This window comes from Carassius auratus, chromosome 22 (genome assembly GCF_003368295.1).
Source record: "Carassius auratus strain Wakin chromosome 22, ASM336829v1, whole genome shotgun sequence".
NCBI classification, from domain to species: Eukaryota; Metazoa; Chordata; class Actinopteri; order Cypriniformes; family Cyprinidae; genus Carassius; species Carassius auratus.
The window spans coordinates 6475437-6501027 of record NC_039264.1 but is presented as its reverse complement, the minus strand read 5'-3'; the positions used below and the strand labels follow the sequence as shown (position 1 = coordinate 6501027).

Genomic DNA, 25591 nt, shown 5'->3' with positions numbered 1-25591 from the left:
TTTATCGTGGAGTGTCTGGGAGCCGCTCCGTAGAAGGGGGGTACTGTCACAGTGTCTGGGTTGTGTTCCCTGGGGTTCCACTAGATGTCCCGCTTTCTCACGGTGTCTGTCAACTTATCACTTCCTGTTCCCCTATTTGGTCCCCTTCCTCCTTGTTGTGTAATTGATTGTTCCCCCACCTGTCTCCTGTTTCCCCATTATCCTTCTGTGTATAAATACCTGGTCTGTCTAAATCTTTGTCACGGAGTCCTTGTTTAATGTTAAAGTTATTTCATGTCCATCATTCTTGCCTTGCCTTGCCTTGCCTTGCCTTGCCTTGCCTTGCCTTGCCTTGCCTTGCCTTGCCTTGTGTTCGTGTCTTGTTTATGTTTTGTTTTGGATCTTCTGGTTTTGACCCTGCCTGGCTTGTTTACCCATTTGGATTACCCTTAATAAACACCATACCCGCAATTGGTTCTCTCTCCTCGTTCCTTGCATCACGAGCCGTGACAGTAAGCACATCAAGTAAACCTTGTACGCCTTTATAGAAAAAAAAGACCACATTAAAAAAGTGGAACTTAGTCATTATCCAAAACCGCTAAGCAAATATATACAGTTTCAATACATACCACATAGAGACGTCCTGCTGTAGTCGTTGCTGCTGCTGCTCTTGTTCAATTTCAGCCTCGGGATCTGATTCTGGATCATAAATATACGCAGAATCTGACTGTTAGCCATGGTTTGTTTTGGATGATGGTTTTTCCTCAAGGTAATGTCACAACTTCCAAACACTCTCAACGCAAAAGCTTACACGCTCTCGTGATTCTTTAGCTCCGCCCACAAGTCACGCCTCCAGCCGCTCGTGTTTTTCCGGAAAAAATTGGCACAGACAATTTTTCTCTTATAAATATAATAAAACTAAAGACTTTTTGGAGAAATTAAGGATGCAGGACTACTCTATAGGTACTCAAAATTAACAGGAGATTAAGTGAAAATGAGCATTTCACCCCCCCTTTAATACTATATTTATGGGGTGAATAATTTATCAGTTGTTTATTATTCATGCAAACATATTGTCCACCAAACGTGTTATTGTCGGATAGTCAAAACTACAAAAGACAATATATGATAATTAGCTCCAGTGGCGCAGAAGATAAATTGTGCATTTTGACATGATCGATCCGGGATCGAATCCTCCTATTGGTGAAATTTTTTCTCACTTTTCAAATTTCAAATCACATCAGAAAGCATTTTATCAATGAAAATTAAGTAAATAATCATAATGTTAAGGGTAGGTGTATAGGGACACTACCTTTTTGATTACACAATCCAGATTACATGTTATCAATTACTACCCAGCACTGATTGTGAAGAACTCAAAGATAATTACCTTTCCAGCTGGTTTTTGTGTTTGAGGATCTGATGAACTTCTGCTGCAGTTGTCGGACCTTGAAGTTTCTGGCCGTTCAGCAGTTCCTTCTCAAGCTCCTCGATAGACTGACAACAAACCGGAATATTTAACGCTGCACAACAACACAGAGAGAAAATAAAGTAACATTCAAACCAGAGGCCCAGACATACCTTCCCCGTTCTAGCGAACGCTTCTCCAATTTTGCGGTTGCATCCTCTGTAGCAGGTGGTGATGAGGTCTGCGATGCCGCAGCTCTCCAGAAAACGTCCATTTTGATGTTCCCCATAATGGTGTCACAGACTCGGGACACAAATTGGTGAGGGATAAAGAAAATGAGGATATCTGCACCCTTTACTGCGTCCAACAGATCCGGAACCGCCACCTGATGAAAAACTGCCATTTAACCTTATTTATGTTTTATATCATACGCCGCTTTAATGCTCCTTTCCATGAGTTTCAAGATGGCGTCCTTACATAACTTCACTATCCAATATACGAATTTCCATTGAAGTACTATATTTATCATTGTTAACATGTGAACAGCAATAATGGTTAAAGAGTTAGAGATGGCAGTAATGCAACTTAAAGCTGGCTGCCAACCGCCAATCAAACCAAAGACCTGCATAACAGATTTCAAATGCGAAAGATTACTAATGTTAAGTTGAGATGTTTGTGGTGTCTATGCGTCTCTCTCTCTCTCTCTCTCTCTGTGTGTTGTTCTCACAGATGGCCCTGCCCTAACTGAACGCACAGGTACGTGCCCCGTGGAAGGTCAAGTCTGGAATTGCGCATCTTTCAAAAATCCAGTAAGGCTGACCTGAATATGCGTATTTGTTGATGGTGTCGCTGGCTGAAATTGTGAATGTTGTTTAGAAAAGAAAGATAAACACTGTGTAGTGACTTTTTCTGTAAGTAGTGTGAACTTTCAAACCTAAGCTGGTTGGCTGGTCTACCTTTTCTAGTATCCTGGACAACATATTGTAAGATATATATCAACATATTGTGTAGTAAAAAAGACCTCTTTGCATTGAGCAACACAAAGAATCAGCGAGAAAGTGAAAATAATGTCTGGGAGAGGAGTAATTGGATCAGGAAAAGGGAGAAGAGGTATAAGGGAGTGTTAAGGATGTCTGTTGGACTGTGCATTTTTATGTTTGTTTGTTTGTTTGTTTTTCTTCATACACATGTGAAATTTATGAAAGCTTATTTCTGCCATGGAATATAAAGGGTAAAGGGTTATTGTGACTTTTTATTAATTATATTCATAATTAGTTCCCAATTACCATTTTTACTTTTTTATCCTGTGACGGAAACAACCTTGCATAGTAACAAAAGGCCTTGTATGTTGTAATTTTTGTTTATCACTGGCATCACCAGGCAAGTTACAATTGAATTTCTGCATAGGGGACCATATATTCCTATTGGACATTCTTTAAAGTAATGACTCATTCAGTTTTAGACAGTATGTGTCAAGAATGAACACATTCAGAACTTCCAAAAACAACAGATTTTTATATTGTCTATGAAGGTAAAACTGAAAAATGTATGTCAAGCATGTACAAGAAAGTAAAGCAGTTTTTGTAAAGCCATCAATTGTTAGTATTTCAACAGTCAATGTGCTATGATTGACTATATGTTCCTATTGGAACAGAAAAGTAGTGATTATGTTTTTGATTGTGAATTTGGTTTGCTGTGTTTTGATAGAGTAAGTATATGTAGAAAAAGGTATTCAGCATTTTGAAATGTAGAGTTTGTATTTATTTAAAAAAATGTGTTTTTGGCAAGGAAATGTTTGGAAATTCTATTTGGCTAATTGTGTGATGTAGGTGCCAAGATAGCAACATTGTGATGGCCCAGATCAGGCCCACATCTGGCACCCGTGGAAAGATGATCTGGCCCACATGCAGCGTGGAATGATGGCACTTGGGTGGACCGCTCCTGTTTGCCAGAATTGAGCCACAAGCATTAAATGCCACATGTCAGCCAAGAGTAAAGAAATTAACCAGAACTGGACCTTATCTGAGCCACAAAATCTGTCTATATTAAATATGAAGTAATTTCAGCCTTAATAAGCCTGTTAACAAGCAGAATCACTGAAGGAAAGAAGAGAACAGAAAAAGACAAGAGCAGAAACACAAGAACTACAACTGACTTCAGCCACAACCTTAGATGAAATCAACTGAAGATAAAAGAAGACATTAAATCTCTCAAGATCTCACCAGAGGAGGATTAAACAACTCCACAAACAGCATTACCAGCTTCACTTATTACTAACCAGACTGACTTTATTTCAGTTAGACATCTACAGAAGTTTTTAATGAGAATTAACAGAGGTTTAACTCTAATGTGTGTCACCATAACAGTGATTAGTGTTTTCATTAGTTGGGCTCTTAACTCTTATTGTATATTTTGTCTTTTTTTGGCTGCTGTGACAGTGTGTTTGTTAAACACATTTGCAGCTTCAAAGAAAACTAGAGTGACATGATATCAAGTGACGGCTGTTATCTGTTGATGGTTTTATAATCATCATGTAATACACTGGTTCATTGATGTTTTTTTTTTTTTTTAATCTAACAATTATGTTGTTCCAATGATACATTCATATTACAAACCCTGTGTTTCTGCCACATGAGATCCAGCAGTATTATAACAATCAGTTAAAATCTTTTAACAAACATGAGCTCAAAAAACAACCTATGGTTACACACACACAGATATAAACAATCAGCACATTAATCTCAATAATGGTGACAATCAAAAATATTTAGATAAACTGATCAATTCAGAACTTCACTGAAAAGCTACTAAGTCACAACATATATTTAGAATTAAACAAAATAATAGGACAATTCAGCTGCATAATTTGTTCATGTTGCGATGCATGCTGGGAGTTTTGTACTATGCTAGTACCCAGCATGCATTGCAGCAAGGTACATTTGATTGTCTACATTGTTGAGATTCATGTGCTGACTGTTGATGTCTGTGTGTGTCATCATAGAGTGACTTTTTCATACTCGTTGAAATCTAACTGATTGTTGTAATACTGCTGGATCTCATGCTGCAGAAACACATGGTTTGTGATGTGAATATATTAACGAAACAATTGTTAGATTAAAAAAAAAAAATCAGCCTGTTTCATGAGGATTATAAAATCATCAACAGATAACCGCCATCACCTGACCTCAATTCACTTTATCTTTTTTCTGATGCCGCAAATGTGTTTAACAAACACACTGTCACAGCAGCCAAAAAAGACAAAATATATAATAAGAGTTAAGAGCCCAACTAATGAAAACACTAATCACTGTTATGGTGACACACATTAGAGTTAAACCTTTGTTAATTCTCAATAAAAACTTTTGTGGATGTCTAACAGAAATAAAGTCAGTCTGGTTAGTAATAAGTGAAGCTGGTAAAGGTGTTTGTGGAGTTGTTTAATCCTCCTCTGGTGAGATCTCCAGAGATTTAATGTCTTCTTTTATCTTCAATTGATTTTATCTAAGGTTGTGGCTGAAGTCAGCTGTAGTTCCTGTGTTTCTGCTCATCTATTTTTTGTTCTCTTCTTTCCTTCAGTGATTCTGCTTGTTAACAGGCTTATTAAGGCTGAAATTACTTCATTTGTAATATAGACACAGATTTTGTTGCTCAGATAGGGTCCAGTTCTGGTTAATTTCTTTACTCTTGGCTGACATGTGGCATTGCTATGGCCTGCTTGTGGTTCAAATCTGGCAAACAGTAGCGGTCCGCCCAAGTGCCATCATTCCACGCTGCATGTGGGCCAGATCATCTTTACATGGGTGCCAGATGTGGGCCGGATCTGGGCCGACACAATGTTGCTATGTGGGTTGTGTTGCTGTGTTAAGAGTTTAGATAAAGTACTTTAAGTTTTGGTAAACCCTTGTTAGCAGTTGAAAAAAAAAAAACTGTAATGACAATTCCCTTTATTACTTATCGTCTAGACTCTCTGACAACGAGCATTTTCGTTTTTATTCCCAATACTTCAGTTGCACTAATGCTGGTGATATTCTTTTCTATGTTTTATAAATTTAAAAACACTTTTTCTCAAGATTCACAATCTTAATATTATATTGTCTCATTTATCAAAAAAATAATAATTATATATATATATATATATATATATATATATATATAGACCCCATGGCACTGTATTCATATTTAAATATTGTTAAAGTTTGACACTATATTAAACAGAACATTGAAATGTGTTTGTGTTGCTACATGAGAACATCTCAAGACGTCAGTATATTTGACAAATATTGCATTTAATCCACTTCATTTGTAATAAAGTATGCATACACTGAGCGTCACTATGGGAAGCACAAAGGATCTCTGTTTTCAACAAGTCAGCGAGACGGAGGAAGGTTAATGTGGGAAGGGCGTAAAAAGTGGAATGCAGTCTTGCAGTTGTGCTGGAAGAGTTGAAAATGTGGACCACTGTAGTGATTTTCTGATCTTTTCTCATCTGATTTTCAAATGTTTAAGCTGGGCATTCAGTTATAAATTTGTATTTTACATTTGTGAATGAAATATAAGTAAATGATTTCTGCCCCCAAGGGACAGAAATTTTCTTCAGATCTCAATTAGCTAATAGCTGGAAATATAGATAATTTAGTTTTGTCCAATTACATATAAAAACCTCAATCCAGTGTTTGAATCCACATTAAATCTGAGAAACTCCTTAGCTGGGTGAATTACATCATCATATTCAGAATATTAAAAATCACTTGACATGTGGAAGGGGAAACAAAATATATTAGCTTCTGAACTCATTTACTGAATTTCTCCTGAGATGTTGAAAAAAAGCTACCCATACAGTATAAGACCAGCATAGCTTTAAATAAAATTAAAATGTTTTAAGAATAAATTTCAACCAGATTTGGAGATGTTGTGCTATTCACCGTTTAGGTGACAGTCTTAATAAAAAAAAAAAAGAAAAAAATAAACTCAAGTAATATGAACCCTTTTACAGTTGTTTCTTTCGTATCATACATGTGCTTCTAGAAAACACACGGCCAGTATCGAGAGTTCTAAAACAATCAGGTTACAATCCTGTTTTAACTTGTAAAAAAATAAGTTACTTAACAACAATGGCTTTACTAAAAATAGTTAAAAGCTTATTTGTTAACCTAACAGTTCTATATGTAAAGAAGATCAACTGTGATACTCGTATAGCAGGACAGGATGAAACCCTTCACTTACAAACTGAAAATACATCAAACAAATACCAACGCAAGCACTTAAGCACAAGCTGTCTGTCCATCGGCAGCTCAAACCACATTTCTGAAGAAACCCGACCGCAGCAGCTTTCAAGCTGTCTCAGCAGACGAGCTGCTAGTCAGAGTTAGCAGACTTTATGCAATATACTGCATGCATTTGCAAAAAGTGAATGTTTGCAAAACATTTTTAAAACGCATAAGCTTTATTGTACCATGAAATTTAAGTTGACTGTCCAGTGTTCACACAGTACTCTCTCTACAACTACATAATAAACACAGACAGATCTGTAAAAATTATCAATGTTAAATTATCAACAGGTGAAGTCTTAAAGGAATATATATATGTATATTGGTTCTCAGGGGAGCGCTTTGAAGAACCAGACAATCCAAGATAATGCTAAATCAACAACAATCAAATCCAGCTAACTGAGTTAGACATGTGCCTTTAATTGGTTGAATGTTGCCATGTGCCCCTTAGTGTTTTGCATTAGCAGCACTCATGTTGCCATTGTCTCTTGTTGAGTATTGTCCCAGTAACCTGTTGGTTAGCTTGTGGTTTTGTTTATGTCAAGTCTGCTCATTCTATGTCTGTTCATGCCAAGCCAAGCCAAGGTGTCAAGTCTTTGTTTATTGTTTGGATTACGCTTTTATGTTGGGATCACTTTGAATAAAGCAGTACTTGGGTTCTCACTACGCTCGCCTCAGTGTACTATTCATTACATAAAGCTCTTTCTGATTCTGAGTAAGGATTATAAATAAATAAATGGGGACAAGTAGAGAAAAAGAAGCAGGCCTATCATTGATGAGTAACTGTTTTTACATATGGTGTACAACATAACTTGTCTATACCACAGTGTCACAGTGAACCACCCCAACACAATCAGTTACCACCCTGTCACAAGGTCATTTTCTTACATTTATAGAAAGTAAATTAAATGTTACATAAATGAATGTTGAATGATGCTGATGTGTGTGTGGATTAATCCAATAAATGTAAATGTATTTGTATTTTTTAAGTGATTTTTTTCTGTACAAACAATGAGGCCACTGAAATGTTGAAATCAAGATTTAAAATCTTAGAATAAAAAAAAATACATTAAATTACAGACTTTCTATAGATTCCAAAAAAGGACATTACTATTAGTAAAACATATTAAGAAAAAATCTCTAATGGTGTAAATATTGTCCGATATGGGGTGGTAAAATTAAGGCACTCTTTCCTGCATAAAAAGGTTAATTTTAATAAGGTTGCTGTGCCTGGGGTGGGAAAATGTGTTTTTTGAACTTGATAATTCACTGGTCTTATAACAGTTTACTCTGAGAACTACGCTCACTGGATAAAAATGTAACCGGCGACATTCATTGTTTTTACCCATGTCAAAGGATTATTTAATCACCCTATGTAAACCTGAAAGGAGAAGATATATTTAAGAAACTAAATTTTATTGATCTATGTCACTGCCCATTTTCCTAACCTTCCTTTTGTTGGAGAAATTATCCAACTGAATTGCCCAACATGAAATACACTGACATCTACAACTAACAGCATAATTCAATCTACCTAACACAAATCAAAACACATGGCTTAGATGGCTTCAATCCTTAACTTATGTTATAATATTCACAGCACATAGCCTCAGCTTTATGAAAGTTTGAGGAAGGGGTGCAGTTGGGACAATGATGGGACAAGTGAGCTATTAGAAAGCTTATGTGTTAGCAAGCTGTAGCTTGGGCCAACTGGTGTTCCTCCACTTTTGATATTTACTATTTAATATAAACTATTGGATAAAATTCTGATATTTATAAGTATTTGTTTCTAATCACCTGCTAGGATAATCATTTAACGCAACAAAGATCAAAGCCAGGCCTTAAGTTTAGTTAGCTTATCTGTAGCCTTAAGCTTATTTATCAAGTTACATAGCCATTAAAAGATCTACTTAAAGTTTGGGGTGGTGAAATAATCCTTTGACAATGTTTCCTGGCGCCAATTACATCACTCTCCAGTGGGCAGTTCTCAGAGTAATAAAACACGTTACGTTCTATTGTGTCCTTACTTCCTTCTTTATTTACTTCCTTCTTTATTTACTTCCTTCTAATTCTCGTTGTCAGTGCATACTTGTTTTAGTTTGTATCTTATATATTGTAGCTTATATTGACTATTATGAAAAGCGATTAGCGGCCTGCATAGAAAAGGCCTTAATTAAACATAAAACAACCGGACAAAAATATAATTGATGACTAGACATAAATATGTCATGACTTTAGAAACCTCTTTGTGAAGACAGGGGCATAATACAGTGAAATATGTTCTTTAGCTATACAAATAGTCATGTGTGTGGGTAAAATTTATCCACTGGTGCTCTTACATCAACCCCTGACGGTTCTAGTGTTAAAAACTTAAAAGTACGTATAGTAGTGCCTATATGATGCAGTACGTTTCTCTTAGATTAAAGAAAGGGGTAAAGAAGGTACAAAAGTGTCCCATTGAGTGCATTGCCCCGCAGTGGCAAGCTGTTGTACCCCTAAACGTCTTTTCTTTTCTTTTTTTTTTATGAGTGTTCTTCCAACAGCTCAGATATGCATACTTTTCCTCCATTACACTCTTGATTTGAGCTGAGGTTTGTTTCACTATCAAAAGCTGTTAAGCCAGGTTTATTTTTAAGAGAAATCACACATTTTCATTTATTGTTTTTGTTTTGTTTACTTCATCTGATGAGTTTAAAATCACAAACACATATTCATAATATACATCAGTACTAAAATATACATCAGTAAAAAGGGAGTTATAATAATTCTGTTCCTATGAATAAATTGAAAGCTTTCAGGCTTATTATAAGAAATCTGGCATTGAAAGTGTTAATCAAGTTTGCATTTTGAGACTCATTTGTTGTTCTGTAATGCAGGGCTCCACCCTCATCCGTTTATTTTGCCTCCTTCCTTGGTTTATATCTCTCTTGCTTTATTGCTCTCACTTACGCTTCATCAGTCTGTGGACATGACTCTGCTCCGTCAGAATTTTATCATCATTCTTGTGTTCTTTGGGATGGTATTGAGTGGGTATGTAATTACTCTTCAGCAATATAAGGATGTTTGAGTTGTGAATTGATGTGATAATAATGCAGTTTTATTTTTCAAAAGTTGGTAACATTACTGCTGCTAGATATGTGGCCAGGAGGAGTACGTGATGTATTTAACATAGTATTGCCACTCTATTCTGCTAATGCAACTTTTATTAATTACAAAAATCTTTATAAACTAACCTTGACAAACATACTTTACATTTCCGAAACTGCATTTTATGACCCCTTTAATATCTTTTTTTTTTTTTTTTTTTTTTTGAGAATTATATTAAGAGTGGTTTAGTGGTTCAGGTTTCAGGATTTCTAAATGATAGGTTTGGGACAGGAAACTAAAATATATAAAGCAATTATTAATTTACTCAGAATTTTCTGTGTACATGACAAGCAAATAATCTCATTCAGATCTATGTCTTTCTTTACAGACTCATTTACCTGAACCACAACCAGTGCAGGTGAGTCTAGTGAATTAAGAAAAACATAGTGCAGATGTAGTGCATGTGTTTTTCCCATTCAGGGAACTCAAGCTGCATGAAAAATGTCTCAGGTTACTTATGTAGCCATGGTTGCCTGAGTAGGGAATGAGATATTGCGTTCTCTGGGGTTGCTATGGGGAATGCTTCGTGTGATCCGGCAATAGCCCATAACGTCACTACCAATGCGACTATAGTATAAATAGGCACCGGGAGAACATGTCATCCACTTCTTTGTCTGAAGCTTCCTTCAGAAGCATGGCAGAGAACCATGGTTACACAAGTAACCTGAGACGTTCCCTTTCAACCGCGTTTCCATTGTTGGGACAAAAGCGGGCATACTAGTGTGTTTACAATACAAATCGTTGCAAAGTTGCTTTGTAATGATTTGTATTGTAAAAAGCGCCATACAAATAAACTTGAATTGAATTGAATTGAAAGGGAGCGAGATTAATAACGTGTAACCCTTACCATAGAGGTTTTCAGAAAGTGTGCAGAGTTTTCCCCCTCAAGGACATTGCGTGCATGCTCTTCACCGAGACAAAAAACACAGAGATGTGTGTCATCAAGTGTCAAATAAGGATGACATGGATTCACACATACTCTAAATACCTTGCTAGTACACACCATAATTTGGGAATAGAGATCGCTCTTACTACTGAAATGCACGCTTAAAACAAAACAGTCAAGGTCAAATTCAAGGTCAAATTTATTTATATAGCACAATTAAAACAACAAGAATGTTAACCAAAGTGCTTCACAAGCAGAGCACGTACACACAAATAAAACAGGGCTGGAAGGTATTCAGTCCAATCATAACAAGATAATTTAAACACAATTTTAAAATAAAATAATAATAAAGTAATAATAATTACAACCCCTAGCATTTAAGAGATACATAAGATAAACCCAAATTAAGAATAAGCCTGAGAACAGAGGTATGTTTTAATTGATGCTTTAAAAAGTCTTAATGTAGGAGAAGCTCTGATAATTAAGGGTAGTGTTTTCAAAAGTTTTGGAGCATAGACTGAAAAAGACCTGTCGCCTTTTGTTTTCAACCGAGATTTTGGGACATTTAAAAACAGCTGGACTGAAGATCTGACTGAGTGATCTCTGAGGGGAATAGAAACTTAAAAGTTCTGATGTATAGTTAGGGGCACGTCCATGTAGAGCTTTAAACACGTATGTTAAAACCTTGAAATCAATTAGTTTTTTCACGGGAAGCCAATGAAGAGAAGCCTGTATAGGTGATATATGTTCTCTCTTTTTTTGTCCCAGTCAAGAAATAAGCTGCAGCATTTTGGACTAAATGTAATTGTGTACTGTAACTGTATTAAAAGTAATGACTGTCTAATTCCAGCATACAATGGATTGCAATAATCAAGCCCTTGAGGAAATAAGAGCGTGAATTAAAGTCTCCAAATCCTGAAAGGTGAGGAGGAGCTTTAACTTTCGCAGTCGCTTTAGCTGGAAAAAGCTAGCCCTTACCACTGAATTAATTTTTTCGTTGAACTTCAGGTCAGCATCTAAAATGACCCCCAGATTTTTCACAAAGGTGCATTTCTTTGACTGAAAATGCCCCAAGAGACCACTGTATTTGTCAATCTGTGGTTTAGACCCAAATAGGATAATCTCGGTCAATCTCGATAATTCTTTAATATCCTTTAAACATGCTAGTAGAGAAATGACAGATTCACTACCAGAATCTAATGGTAAGTAGAGCTGGGTATAATCTGCATAGATTTGATAGGAGATGTTATGGCGCTCAAAATTAAACGCTCAATGGAAGCATATAAAGAGAAAATAAAAACTGGACCCAGAATAGAACCCTGTGGCACCCCACAGGTGATTGGCCTAGGGAATAATGAAGATTCTCCAATTTCAAACCAATCTAAAGCATCTTTCACTGAATATGAAGAAAAAGATGACGTATTCTCCTGGCACCTATTATACTATACTCACACCGGTAGTGATGTCATGGGCTGCTGCCGGCCAACATGTTGCTGCTGTTTTGAGTGTATGCTTCAGACAAGGGTCACAACAAGCCGTTCCAAATAGTGACCCCTAGAGGATGCAGTTCGAAGTTCCCTTGAAAGGGAACTGTTGATTTGAGAAGTTTGTATTACTGAATTATTATTTCTACTGTTTTAAGATGCAATCAGAAGATGAAAGAACAAGGCATCATCAAGTATGAGGAGCAACTGCATGCACACACATGATAGTATTTATGTACATGCTCATGTTCAAAAACACAAGCAAACCCTGTTTTATTTTTCATTTTTCAATGTTTTATTGATATTTTGAGTGTACACATAAAAGTAGACCCTTTTCAGATTTAAATGCTGTATTACTCTTTTATGTACTATCAAGTCTGAGGGAGCATTTTAAGTTATTTTCACTGTTATCATTAAAATCTGCAAGTGGTGGCACTGACGAAACCATCCACCCAAGGAAGTCAAGATGCAATCAGCAGATAACAGAACAAGGCATCACCAAGTGAGCAATGATGTGCATAAGCATACACCCACATGCTATTTATGTACATGTTCATGTTCAAAATCACAAGCACACACAACATAATCTAATTCAGATATGTAAGGGTTTGACTTTGTTATTATCAGCCTAGAATGGAAGCAAAATACCTTTGGATTGCGCTCATCACCAGGGTAAGTAAAACTTCATCTTATTAAAAGTTACTTTATTTTTAAGTTGATCCATAGTTAAAAAGGACAGATGCTTAGGCCAAAAATATTATTGGTTTATGGTTGTTTTTGTTGATCTGAGTAAAACGATGATTCTTCAGGTCATAGTTGGAAAAAAATTAATAAATAGGAAACTCATGTTTTAAATGTATATCGACTCTTTGAACAAATCAAATGTCTGTTGTTCTTTCTGCTCATTAATTTTTATTACAGGTTGTTGTACAACCAGCAAAGTGCATTGGTAGGGTGAGTATTATGTTTTTAGTATCTATCAACCTGTTATAGCCCATTTCCACTCCTGAATAGATTGATTTACAGTGTTGTATGTGTGTTTTTAAAGAAGTCGGACAGATGTTGCTTCTGTGACTTCATGGTCAGCTCCAATCATTTGGGAGGGAACATTTGACTCCACACTGATCGACTCTATCTACAAACAACAGAATCTCACAATAGCAACCACTGCCTTCGCTTTGGGAAAGTAAGCCTTCATGATATCTCTTTTCTTGTATTGTATTGTACATTTTGTTTCCCCTCCTCTGTTTTCTTTGTTTCTGGAAATATTAATGAGTAAAGGGTAAATTAACTATACACTCTAAAAAATGCAGGGTTAAATACAACCTTGTGTTGGGTAAAATATGGACAAACCCTGAAATTGTCTAAAATACCCGGTTGCCCATTTGTCCATATTTCAACCAGCACTGGGTTGTATTTAACCTAAAAAAAATTGTTTTAGAGAGTAATATATCTCCTTGTATTTGTTTTCTCTGTTTGTTAGATACGTGCGTTTTGTCAAAGATTTTCTGGAGTCAGCTGAGCAGCATTACTTTGTTGGATTTCGAGTGCATTACTACTTGTTTACAGATCAACCAGAATTAGTTCCTGAAGTGAAGATGGGTGAAAACCGTAGTCTGACAGTTCTAAAGGTTCAGAGTTTGAAAAGATGGCAGGACATCAGTATGAGCAGGATGGAAAAACTGGAGAAACTGATAGAGAGTGAACTGGCCAGTGAGGCCAACTATATCTTCTGCCTGGACATAGATACCAAGTTCTATGGCCGTTGGGGTGTGGAGTCTTTGGGTCGTCTGGTAGGCGTGATACATCCTTGGCTCTATGATACTTCAAGGGATAAATTCACATATGAGCGTAGTCCAAAGTCTCAAGCATACATTCCAGCTGGGGAAGGTGATTATTATTATGCTGGAGGTGCATTTGGTGGTTCATTGGAGGATGTATATCATCTCACAAAAACCTGCAGGGAGCAGATGAGCATTGATGCTGCAAACTCCATTGAGGCGGTATGGCAAGAGGAGTCCCACTTGAACAAGTATTTCCTTTTGAACAAACCTAGTAAACTGCTCTCTCCTGAATATATGTGGCGGGACATCAACGCAAGTGCAGCCCAAATAAAAATTGTTCGCTTCACTAATGTACCTAAAAACTATGCTGAAATTCGTCCAAACCCGTAGCAACTGTTAGGTGAGGTATTCATTTAAGTTTTAACTGTTTATTGGATGTTCTTGTACAAAACAGAAATGAAATAAAGTTTGGTAAAAAAAATGTATACATTTTTGCTTCTACTTTAAATTTAAAATCAAAAGTGATTAAAGGCAGTACAATAATAAAACAGAGCAAACCATTACATAATAAACATGGAGGGTGATTTACAAATGTACATATAAATCTAAACACATTAAAGTAATATCTACTCAAGAACTTCAAATTTTTAATAGGCAGGCAAGCTATATCAGTTATCACATTAAATTATCCATAAACCTGTAGAATAAGAGTTTTTTTAAGTCACAACTCGAACTTCTATTCAAACTACAGTCAGCCAGCTTCTTACAGAAGACATATTTAGGAGATGGGTCGATTTAGTGTGCAGCTTTTCATCTGAAAACAAACTGCAAAAATTTCCATTAGAGTCAGGCATTGTCTTTTTTTGGGGGCACAAGAGTGGCCATAATAAATACAGAGGGGGAAATTTTACGTTTTGTATTTATATGTAGAACTGCAAATATCCAAATCATAGTTCAGTAAGCTTTACATTAGTGGTGGAAAGAGTACTGAAAACTTGTACTTAAGTACTGTTACATTGGTGAAAAAATACACAATTACAAGAAAAAGTACTGCTGTCAAAACAGTACTTAAGTAAAAGTTCTCCTCTCAAAAACTACTCAGAGTACTAGTTTCTAGTTACTTTTTAGCTGGCGATATTTAATTAATTAACAAAAAATATATATATATTAATTCTTATCAAAGATCTATGTGACGGTCGAGGTTCACAACTATTGAATTTGTTCTCACTCACCGGACTTGTGTGTACATGTAGGTGATGCAGGGGTGCCGGGTTTATGCAACAAAACCTGTCCAATTGCTACTTAAAACTAGCCCAAAACTAGCCTAATCTCGTTTCTAGGGGTAAATTAAATATCATGTTTTCCCTGGTAAAAATTGCATTCCATGGGGTAACATGCAGGCTTTTTGGTGGGTTCCTCCTGTAAAAATTCGCATTCACGTTATTGGGTTTGCTTCAACCCGCAGCAACAGTGTAAATTAGCCAAGTTCCACAGGAAAACCACGGACCATGAACACTGAGGTGATGTAAAAGAGGAAAGCAGGCATTTGGACCAAAGCACTGTGAGTCAAGGGAGGGGGAGACTCTAAATGTTTCTATACTTATATATTATTTACAATGAGCAGTGTGGTTTATAATCATATTTTTAAGGGGGACCACCTTCAGATGGGACCTGGGTGCACCTCCACTTAAAAAAAAACAGGACAATGTATAGTTTGGTGTTAATAAAGTTACTGTTGAGGCTATGAAATTTTGACTATTAAATAAGAAAGATACTCACGCCAGGCTAGCTAATATACATTTTATTAGGCAACAAATGCATTTCTAAACTGAAAAAAAATAAATAAATAAATAAATAAATAAATAAATAAATAAATAAATAAATAAATAAATATTATTTGGATGAATGAAACTTTTTTTTTTTTCATTGTAGATGTTTGTTTCAGGCATTGTTGGGCACATACTACAGTAATAGTCAGACTAGGTAGGCTAATCAAAGTATTCAAACAAAAATGGAAGCCCCACAAATTAAGTATATAAACAGCTAAACACATCAAAGATTAAAAAAATATAGGTTAGCATACGTTGTTAGCTTCTTTTTGTTTTGCTGTGTGCCTGTAATCAATCAGGCAAAACAGCTAATAGATGATTTATCATACAAACTGTGCTTTGTTTTAACACTGTTGCAGTTAATGCTTTAATGCTTAACATTAATTATGTCAATGAAATGTATTTGATCTTTGCAGAGTTTGAAACCTCTTCGACAGATATGCTCTTGTCTCATTTGCTCTCAAATCAGCCACCTCCAAGATCAGAGATGGATATATTGTGCATCACGACTCAATAATACTCACTATTGACAGTAACACTAAAACTCCTCATGATGGTGAATCTGTTGCTCCTGATCTGTAGTTTATATTCTCCAGAGTCTGTGGTTCTGGTGTTTGTGATGGTCAGAGATCCAGTCTGATGATCCAGCTTCAGTCTGTCTCTGAATCTCTCTTCGGTATCTGTAAAGATCTTACTCTGATCTCCAGTGATTTCAGCGATGACAGTGTCCATGAAATACCATGTTATTGAATTGTTTTGGTTTTTTATTACGCGAGTGTCTAAAGTAACAGATTCTCCCTCCTTCACTGACTTTGTCTTCATTGCATCTCGACCAGCATCAGAAACATCTGAAACACAAACCAAGAGATGACTGGAGGATCCTTTTACTGAGAGGGAAAAAATGAAGAAAAACAAGTTACACAATATGAAATAACTGGATATAAAAGCCACTTTCTCTGAACTAAAAGTCAATTCGGATTACATAATACACAGTTAAAACAGATGTGCAGAGAAGCTTATCAGAGATGGTGAGAGCAGAAACTGTCATCTCCATTACAGCTGAAGAGCAGCTTTTAATAAATCAAAAATGTACTCACCATGAACATCAAGGAGAAAGAGCTTTGTACTTCTGCTTCCACGGAGGCCAAAACTCTTGATCAGTAAATCATAAAGTCCAGAGTCTGTGTTTGTGATGTTCATGATGGTCAGAGATCCAGTCTGATGGCCCAGCTTCAGTCTGTCTCTCAATCTCTCATCACCTTTATTACACTGAACATCAGTACAGCTTAAACAGGGATGTTCACAGATTTTAGCAATGCGAGTGCTATTAAAATACCACTTAATGCTTCTCTCTTGTTTCATTTGATCACCAGTGTGAAGAGTGACTGAATCTCCCTCCACCGACACTCCGTCTGTATCAAAACTGGAAAAACCTGAAAGAGAAACGAACAGTTAATTCTAAGCCAAACAACACTGTCCAACGAGTGCAGTGATACAGATAATATAGAAATATGTCTTGATATTGTAACACATGCAAACAAACATCAAAATGTCACTCATAATAATACCGTAGGCAATGATATTTTCCACAACTTTAAAAAGATTCAAATTCTTAACTGCAAACCAAACAAGACTATTTGACAAAATCATGAGGTCGTAATGTCTAAAAATGCTTATCCAAATTCTTTCTAAATTGAACGGGGATAGTAATTAGACAGAACTCGAAGAGAGACTTTCTCTAAATACATTAATTTTGTGATTTAAATGTACACGACTTGCTTTTAAACACATTGACTCACCACGAACAATAACGAGGTAGAATCCAGAACTGTCTCCTCCTCTTAAACGCTGGATCAACAGCTTGTAGTCTCCAGAGTCTGTGACTGTGGTGTTTGTGATGGTCAGAGATCCATCCCGATTCAGTTTCAGTCTGTCTTTGAGTCTCTTATTACGGTCTTTACACGGGAAATCTTTACAAATATCCCTGAAACGTGCATCCATCCCATGCGTTCGGCTACGAGATTTTTCGTTCTCCAAAGAACCCAATCTTCATCGAATGGAGGCCAAATGCTATATTGTAGAGTGACTGAATCTCCCTCCATCACGAACACCGTTTTTGTTTCCAAATCAGACACAACTGGAGAAAAAATAAATATGGTCTTACCATACAAACACATGAGCAATAAGAGACAAATGAGAAACTTTGAGACGAACTTCATTTTCACAACAATTGCCTAAAAAAGTACAGATTCAGTAAACTAAGAGCGCTCTGTTCTTTTTTCGCTGGACACACAAAGTAAAAGTAATTATAGGAGGCTCCTTACGCACTGGAACGCGATGACGTAATTATGTCTCGCGCCGTTATTTCAGATGACTGCATAAAAACATAAAAACAAGTCTCTTGTATAATGCTTTGTAAATGTATGTATGTATATATATATATATATATATATATATATATATATATATATATATATATATATATAGTAATAAATCTGGATATGCATTATTATTATTATTTGTTTGTTATCATAACCTTAACATGGGAATGCTTGAAACGGCAAACACAATTTTACTCAAATTAATCAAAATGGACTTGTAGCGTTTTGAAACCAAAATCTTCAAATATGAATCCCACCCTGTGCTTTCTTGTTTACTGCTTGTTCTGTTGAACTGAATTTCATTAGACTAACTGTATCACATACATCACGTACAATACTGTATGTTCTGTTTAATATTTTGGCAAGCCATCGCTCTCTAGTGTCCCAAGGAGAAAATCACAGTTCTAATAATAGCGCTACTTTTCCCCTGATGAAGAGCGCTATAAAAGGCAAGATACTGCTGTTCTCATAGAGGGAAAGCTAAGGAACCAATAATTATAAACATGGCCATAGACAGGCTTTGAAAATTAGTGATGTCCAGGTGGTCTCTATAATAACCCCCTTATTATAGAATTGTGCTATAATAACCCCTATAAATACAACTAATTATATACACTAACACTTGAAAAGAGACAGATATGTAGATGTTTTTTGAGGGACACTCATTTTTTAATCATACCCTATTTATTGCATCAAAGTTTGTTAATACTATATTTATGGGGTGGATAATTTTATCAGGTGTTTCACGAGTTCACGCTTCCATATAATTAGCTGAGGTATGGAATGCATATTTGGCGTGCTGTCCGGGGAAGGGCTCCAACTCATGGAATGGCCCGAACCTAGAGTACCCCCCCCCCCCTTCCCCGTCTATTTATAAAGTGAACTCAAAGTGAGGAGATGGGGTGGAGGAGGGATGCTGATAAACCGTCAATGGATAGAGGTAAGTCAGCGATATTTCTACTATGGGATTGATTACTTGATTATGGTCCACCTGTGTTAATTAGGCTAAGTATCTGACGTGCTCCTCCCGAATCTTGTTAATAAAACATCATTTATTATTCAAGCAAACATATTGTCCACCAAACGTGTTATTGTTAGAGAGTCAAAACTACAAAAGACAATATATGACAATTAGCTCCAGCGGTTCAGAAGATAAATCATGTGCATTTTGACATGATCGATCCGGGATCTAATCATCCTATTGCTGAAATTTTTTCTCACTTTTCACATTTCAAATCACATCAGAAAAGCATTTCTTCAATGAAAATTAAGCAAATAATCAATAAGTAAAGGGTAGGTGTAGGGAGGGCTTTATTGTCCCAGTAATGTGGCATCCAAGTAAGTTATTATTGCATACTGATTTATAATGTACTACAATAGCGGGGTGCAGATAATTGCCACTATTTGCAGTAAGTAGTTTAAATAGCAGAAAATCCTGCTATTTAAACATAGAATAAATCTAATCTATAGATTTGTGCACTTAGTGTAAACAGCCACTGCCTTTTTTGATTACTGCCAGACTAATGCTGGCGAAGCAATGTTGCCAGATGTTATTATTACAATAAACAAAACCTATAAATAAATAAAATAAACCAAAATTATTTCAAATATTTTGGAAATTAGATAAGATAAAGTTATCGCTGACCATAAACCGCAACTTCCTGCTATGAAATCGTCTTGCGCTCACGCTCACAACACTCTGAAGACTAGTTCACTTCGGAAGCATCTTGCAGCGATCATTTTCATAGCACGGACGCTAAACATTATGAATTATATATGCTATGTTTGTAATTATACAAACTATTCAACCAGAGAACAAATTTTTATTTTCGAACATGAAAAATGTACAGAGGGCTGGACCTCGGTGACCTCATAGCTGGCTAGAGACATGATTATAAATAAGACGCACAGGCTTAAAAATAAATAAATAAATAAATAAATAAATAATCCAGCTGACCTTTCAAACTTGAATTATGATGAAAAAAGTGGAAGTTAATGAATGGACCTGACATGATTCTAACATTAAATCAAAACAATACAATAATGCAACGGACAATTTCCTTTAATATTTAACTTACATATAAGATCTGTTCTGCAGTGCAGTTTGCAAACATTAGCAATTGAAATGCTCCATTCTGTGTTATGTAAGGAGCTGCTTGCTCTCAAGAAAAGGTTGAAGGATGAAGCCCTGAAATGTTAAAGGTCAACATGTGTCGGAAAGTTTTGGAAAGTAAAGGTCACATTCCATCTGTGTGTTAGAGAGAAATATCAATATACAGAGACTCAAATGTTAACGTTGTCTTCGGTCATTTCTACAGTAACTAATGATTTCACAAACAAACTTTCAGAACAAAATCTATTTGTATGGCACATCAACAAAGAAACTTTGTTTTCCAGAAAGTAAATGCTTTTGAGGGCTCAACTTTAAGGCACTTCGTCATTGGCTGAAAACTACAGAATAGCAAATGTTAAAAATACTTTAATACAAGACAACTTTAATAATAAGACTTTAATACAAGACAAGATTCCTTTGTAATGCATTTGATCCTAAATAAATCTTATGTACTGTTAATTTACAACATTTAGACAAACCTTTCAAACTGTGTTAATGAAAACACAACTATAATGATGTTTAGATGTGTTCTGGATGGTTCTGTAGGCAGGAGGTGAACTCGTTGACAGGTTGACCATGGTAACAGATCTGATAAACTGCATTAAACAGAGGGAACCTTCGGGGAAACAAAGAAAGTATTACATATTCCAGTTTATAATGAAATAAAATGCTTTACCTGCATGTCATGTGACCATTAACCGAAAACTGGAAGACTTTCGAAAACAAACCTTGAATACTTTCTGACTATATAGCCTAGCGGTAGGCTTTCTTAGAAAGGGAAATTTAATAGATAAAAAATAATTTATGAATAATTCTGAATAATAATCATGTAATTTATAATAAAAAAAAAAATAATTGTAGTCTTATTACAAGTATTTAAAAATGTAATAGAATTTTACTATAAGTACTTTATTTTGTTGGAATCGGATTACATGTTATCAATTACTACACAGCACTGATTGCGAAAAACTCAAAGATAATTACCTTTCCAGCTGGTTTTTGTGTTTGAGGATCTGATGGACTTCTGTTGCAGTTGTCGGACCTTGAAGTTTCTGGCCGTTCAACAGTTCCTTCTCAAGCTCCTCGATAGACTGACAAACAAACCGGAATATTTAATGCTGCACAACAACACAGAGAGAAAATAAAGTAACGTTCAAACCTGAGGCCCTGACATACCTTCCCCGTTCTAGTGAACGCTTCTGCGATTTTGCGGTTGCGTCCTCTGTAGCAGGTGGCGATGAGGTCGGCGACGCCGCAGCTCTCCAGAAATGTGGCAAGAGAAACCGGACTGGCTGTGCAGAATATCCGAGTGAAGGCGATCATCTCCATCAAACCTAGACGGATCACAGCGGCCTTGGTGTTTTCACCATAGTCCAGACCGTCACAGAAACCAGCGGCCACTGCAACAATGTTCTACAATAAAAAAACATCAGCTCTTGACTTTTATTCCACTAAATGCTTCAGAAATTGAATAAAAATGAATGAACGGATGTTTACCTTTAACGCCCCACAGATCTCCACAACGTCAGCCTCTTCCACCACCGTCACACGGAAGTTTTGTGTTTGCATCAGTTCCTTCAACAAGGGACCGTGAGCTTTGCTTTTACACCCTGAACACATTTTATTATTGATTACTTGAAGAAATAGTGGCTGGATATAGTTATAGTGGCATGTATAGGCACATTTTCCTTCTCGGTCTGTGCTAACCAATTGTAGTTTCACAGAATTTCTCATCGGCGACCTCATTGGCCAGATTGGCTCCCATCAGCACAGTCATGGTGATGCCGAGTTTTTCCCTAATGACATCAGAGATCAGTTTCAGTCCATCAGGACCCTCATCCACACCCTTATGAAACACACACAGTGGTATAACAGTGCTGCGGGGCCACATACAAACTGAACTGCAACTACATAAAGTAAGACACTGACCTTAATGAGGGACATTCCCAAAGCGTCCATTTTGATGTGCCCCTTAATGGTGTCACAGATTCGGGACACAAATTGGTGAGGGATAACGAAAATGAGGATATCTGCACCCTTTACTGCGTCCAACAGATCCGGAACCGCCACCTGAAGAAAAACAGCCATTTAACCCTATTTATGTTTTATATCAAATGCCACTTTAATGCTCCTTTCCATGAGTTTCAAGATGGCTTCCTTACATAACTTCCCACTCGAATCTCCAAATTTCCATTGAAGTACTATATTTATCATTGTTAACATGTGAAAAGCAATAATGGTTAAAGAGTTAGAGGATTCTGGAGATGCTTTGTGTTCTCACCACGTTGGGTGGCAGCTTGTGTCCAGGCAAGTATTTTACATTCTCGTGTTCGGTGTTGATGATTTCACTGAGTTTGCGCCCATTGACCATCTCCTCGAACACCCACATGTTCACAGTGTTTTCAAACGTGCTGTATTTTGTTGCATTGGCGCCCACTACCTTGGCAATAGCAGAACCCCTGAGGAAACGAAATAACTTTGACAAACTGTAATGGATAAACAAAAGCCAATACTTCTGCTGTAATGACATCTGCACATCTGAGGTCTTAATTAACAGAAGAACCAAATTTATCACTGGGACACATGCTCTCTTAATTACAGCTTGAGTCCTGACTTTGTTAAAACTGGAAACCAGTTTTTGCACTTCCCATTGGTATTTTTCAAGATTGCCAGACTTCTTGAGGGTGAATAAATTGTGGATGGGCTGGGTGGTGTCCTTGATGATGTTGCGAGCCCATTTGCAGATCCTTTTTTGTATCTGTTCTGTAGTGAGGGGTGAGCAGTCTCTGATTTTCCGTGCCAGATTAATAACCCTCTGTAAAGCCTTTCTAACCCGTGTTGTGCTGTTGCCAAACCACACAGCAATGCAGCAAGTTAACACACTCTCCACAGTGCTTCTGTAGAAATTATGGAGAATCTGTGATGGCATGCCAAATTTCCTTAGCCTCCTCAGGAAGTACATTCTTTGATTGGCCTTACTAACTAGTTTCTTAGTATTTACTGTCCATTTGAGGTCCTCACAGATGTGTGCACCCAGGAACTTATAGCTGCCAACTCTCTCAGCCTCAGCTTCCCCGATCAGCTGAGGCTGATAGATATGCTCACTCCTCCTCACGTCCACAACCATCTCCTTGGTCTTGCTGATGTCCAGTGTGAGATTTTTAGCCTCACACCATGTGACCAGTTCAGACACTTCTTTCCTTTATGCTGTCTCATCATAGTGATTAGGCCAATGACTGTGCTGCAAATTTTATGACGATGTTGTTAGAATGGCTAGCAAAGTCATGAGTGAAATGAGTCTACAGCAACGGGCTGAGTACACAGCCTTGAGGAGTGCCTGTGTTCATTATGATGGTGCTGGAGGAGTGTTTTCCGAGGCAGACGTGCTGAAGTCTACTTGTGAGAAACCTCAGTATCCAGTTACACAGTGCACAAAGCAGGCCCAGGTTATATAACTTGTTTATGCATTTTGAGGGGATGATAATGCTGAATGCTGAACTGTAATCCATGAAAAGAAGTCTATAATGATAACTATTATGGAATATAATACAATTCTTTGAATATATTCAAACATTATAAAACTTTTAAAATTGTCTGCAGTCATGAATTAATCCTTCTAAATATAAACTTGATAATCCTCTAACACTGGAAGCATGAAGCATGCAATTAAGATACTAATTGTGGACGATAATGACAATCCTAAGTTTATGGGTCAGAAAGAAAAGACTGCAGCCTATTATTTTGGAGGACCAATGGACACCTGGGTCAATCATTACTCAGCAAATATTTCATCAGTAACTCCAGCAAGCCAAAAAAAAAAAAAAATGCATACTTGAACATTAAATGCAATGCATGATTGAAATAAATTATAAATAAAAATGATCAAATAATAAAAACAATCCGTGATCTATCCGTAATGTTATCTGTAGCCTAATATTCAAAGATCAGATAGGTTTTCTGGTTTACACTTCAGATCCGCAAGGATGTGCAACATACACAGCATTATTTAACTTTCGAAAATATAAATAAATTATATTACTTTGTCCCTCACAACAGGCTTTTCCCAAATACCATATACTTAAGCCTGTGCATTAATAAGCATAAACCAGCAAAAACAGTGTAAAACAATCACACAGTGTAAATGTCACGAACCAGTTGCCAGAGCCGATGATGCAGACTTGCTTGGCCGCCATACTGCGTCTGTCCCGTCTGGACCCCGGCTCTAGGACTCCGGTGTGTTTGAGAGCCACTGACGGACCGGAGATAACTCTGTGTGCGCGCTTTTAAATAGTCCGTGGACGCGCCTCACTCCCCTTGAAGCGCATTGGCTGAGTTCTCCTCATTCATGAGCGAAACTCAAGATACTGTAGCCTAGAATTCATTATTATTAGAAACTCATGATTCGTACTGTATTTAGGTTGTGAATTATGTGGGATTTAACTGCCTTTAAGACATAGAAGGTGTAATTTATGTAGGGGAGAAAAGTAACAGCATTTTTGATCATTTACAAAATAACAAAAGCACGGTAAAATACGCGACATTGCATATTTCACACAAAACAGAGCCTCACGAGACTCCTCCGACGATATGCTAGTAGGATATTACTATTAATAATAGTTTCACTTGAATGAAATAGAAATGTTTCATTAAAAAGTACAGAGACCCAAAACATGTTTGGTCTAAGTTCAGTTGGCATGTTGGCGCCAAAAAGACTGCCTCAGATTACAGTGTTTGCCGCTGTCTCGAATGAAGAAATTCGATTATTTATTGATTTATTAAGCTTGACAGCACAGCAATTTATTTTGGATTAAAAGGTATTTAGAATAATTTGATCTGGTAAAGTACAGCCAACTTGAGTTCAGGTTAAGCGAGTGGGGTGGGGTTTAGTTGGGGGTATTTTTACATTTATTTATTCACGTAAGTATAATCTTGTCACAAAAATCCAAGCTATAAAAAAATGTTTTAGGCCTACACAATTTCAGGCCACATAATTATTGTTTCAAAACACAAGATTATTGATCAAAGTGGCTGCTAAATGTAATAAATATAGTAATAAGTACTGAGAACATTTGGTTCTATCATTGAAACAAAACAGAACATTCTGAACAAACAACAGTTCATTCAAAGAAAAGGGTATTGCAAGGTACTTGTTTCAAATCAACCTCGTTGCTGACTATAGTAATGGGACTAAATATACATTAGAAAACTGACTTACATTATCTAAAGTAATTGCCCGTTTTTGTGTGCATGTAATTGTTTGTAATAGCATCTATTCAGTGTCATCAAGAGTTTTGAAGCATGACACAGCCTTGA

The 25591-nt window shown here is 36.6% G+C and overlaps 2 protein-coding genes across 3 annotated transcripts; one reads left to right on the top strand and one right to left on the bottom strand.

The window, feature by feature from the left end:
- Positions 1-1350: 1350 nt before the first annotated feature.
- On the bottom strand, positions 1351-24526 carry LOC113039531 (glycerol-3-phosphate dehydrogenase [NAD(+)], cytoplasmic-like). Of its 2 annotated transcripts, XM_026197431.1 has the most exons (8): positions 24431-24526; positions 22560-22737; positions 22208-22348; positions 21986-22124; positions 21776-21888; positions 21455-21691; positions 21263-21369; positions 20213-20894 (listed from the first exon to the last, which is right to left on the bottom strand). In XM_026197431.1, the coding sequence occupies exons 1-8, from the start codon at positions 24469-24471 to the stop codon at positions 20798-20800; spliced, it is 1053 nt and encodes a 350-aa protein (XP_026053216.1). In that variant the 5' UTR covers positions 24472-24526; the 3' UTR covers positions 20213-20797. The 2 variants fall into 2 exon arrangements, with proteins under 2 accessions (XP_026053217.1, XP_026053216.1); XM_026197432.1 differs by lacking the exons at positions 20213-20894; positions 21263-21369 and adding an exon at positions 1351-1476.
- On the top strand, positions 9605-14448 carry LOC113039530 (histo-blood group ABO system transferase-like). The gene is made up of 8 exons (XM_026197430.1): positions 9605-9684; positions 10130-10159; positions 12330-12365; positions 12599-12673; positions 12799-12843; positions 13093-13125; positions 13220-13357; positions 13655-14448. The coding sequence occupies exons 1-8, from the start codon at positions 9623-9625 to the stop codon at positions 14343-14345; spliced, it is 1110 nt and encodes a 369-aa protein (XP_026053215.1). The 5' UTR covers positions 9605-9622; the 3' UTR covers positions 14346-14448.
- Positions 24527-25591: the final 1065 nt, after the last annotated feature.

What these genes read in the sequence shown, in the direction of transcription:
- LOC113039530 (XM_026197430.1), top strand. Translation starts at nt 9,623, where the DNA reads ATGACTCTGCTCCGTCAGAATTTTATCATCATTCTTGTGTTCTTTGGG. An exon ending in GGATTGCGCTCATCACCAGG is followed by an intron (nt 12,844 to 13,092) that starts GTAAGTAAAACT and finishes TTTTTATTACAG; the next exon opens with GTTGTTGTACAACCAGCAAA. An exon ending in ACTGCCTTCGCTTTGGGAAA is followed by an intron (nt 13,358 to 13,654) that starts GTAAGCCTTCAT and finishes TCTGTTTGTTAG; the next exon opens with ATACGTGCGTTTTGTCAAAG.
- LOC113039531 (XM_026197431.1), bottom strand. Translation starts at nt 24,471, where the DNA reads ATGGCGGCCAAGCAAGTCTGCATCATCGGCTCTGGCAACTG. An exon ending in TGGGAATGTCCCTCATTAAG is followed by an intron (nt 22,125 to 22,207) that starts GTCAGTGTCTTA and finishes GTGTTTCATAAG; the next exon opens with GGTGTGGATGAGGGTCCTGA. An exon ending in ATTCTGTGAAACTACAATTG is followed by an intron (nt 21,889 to 21,985) that starts GTTAGCACAGAC and finishes AAATGTGTTCAG; the next exon opens with GGTGTAAAAGCAAAGCTCAC.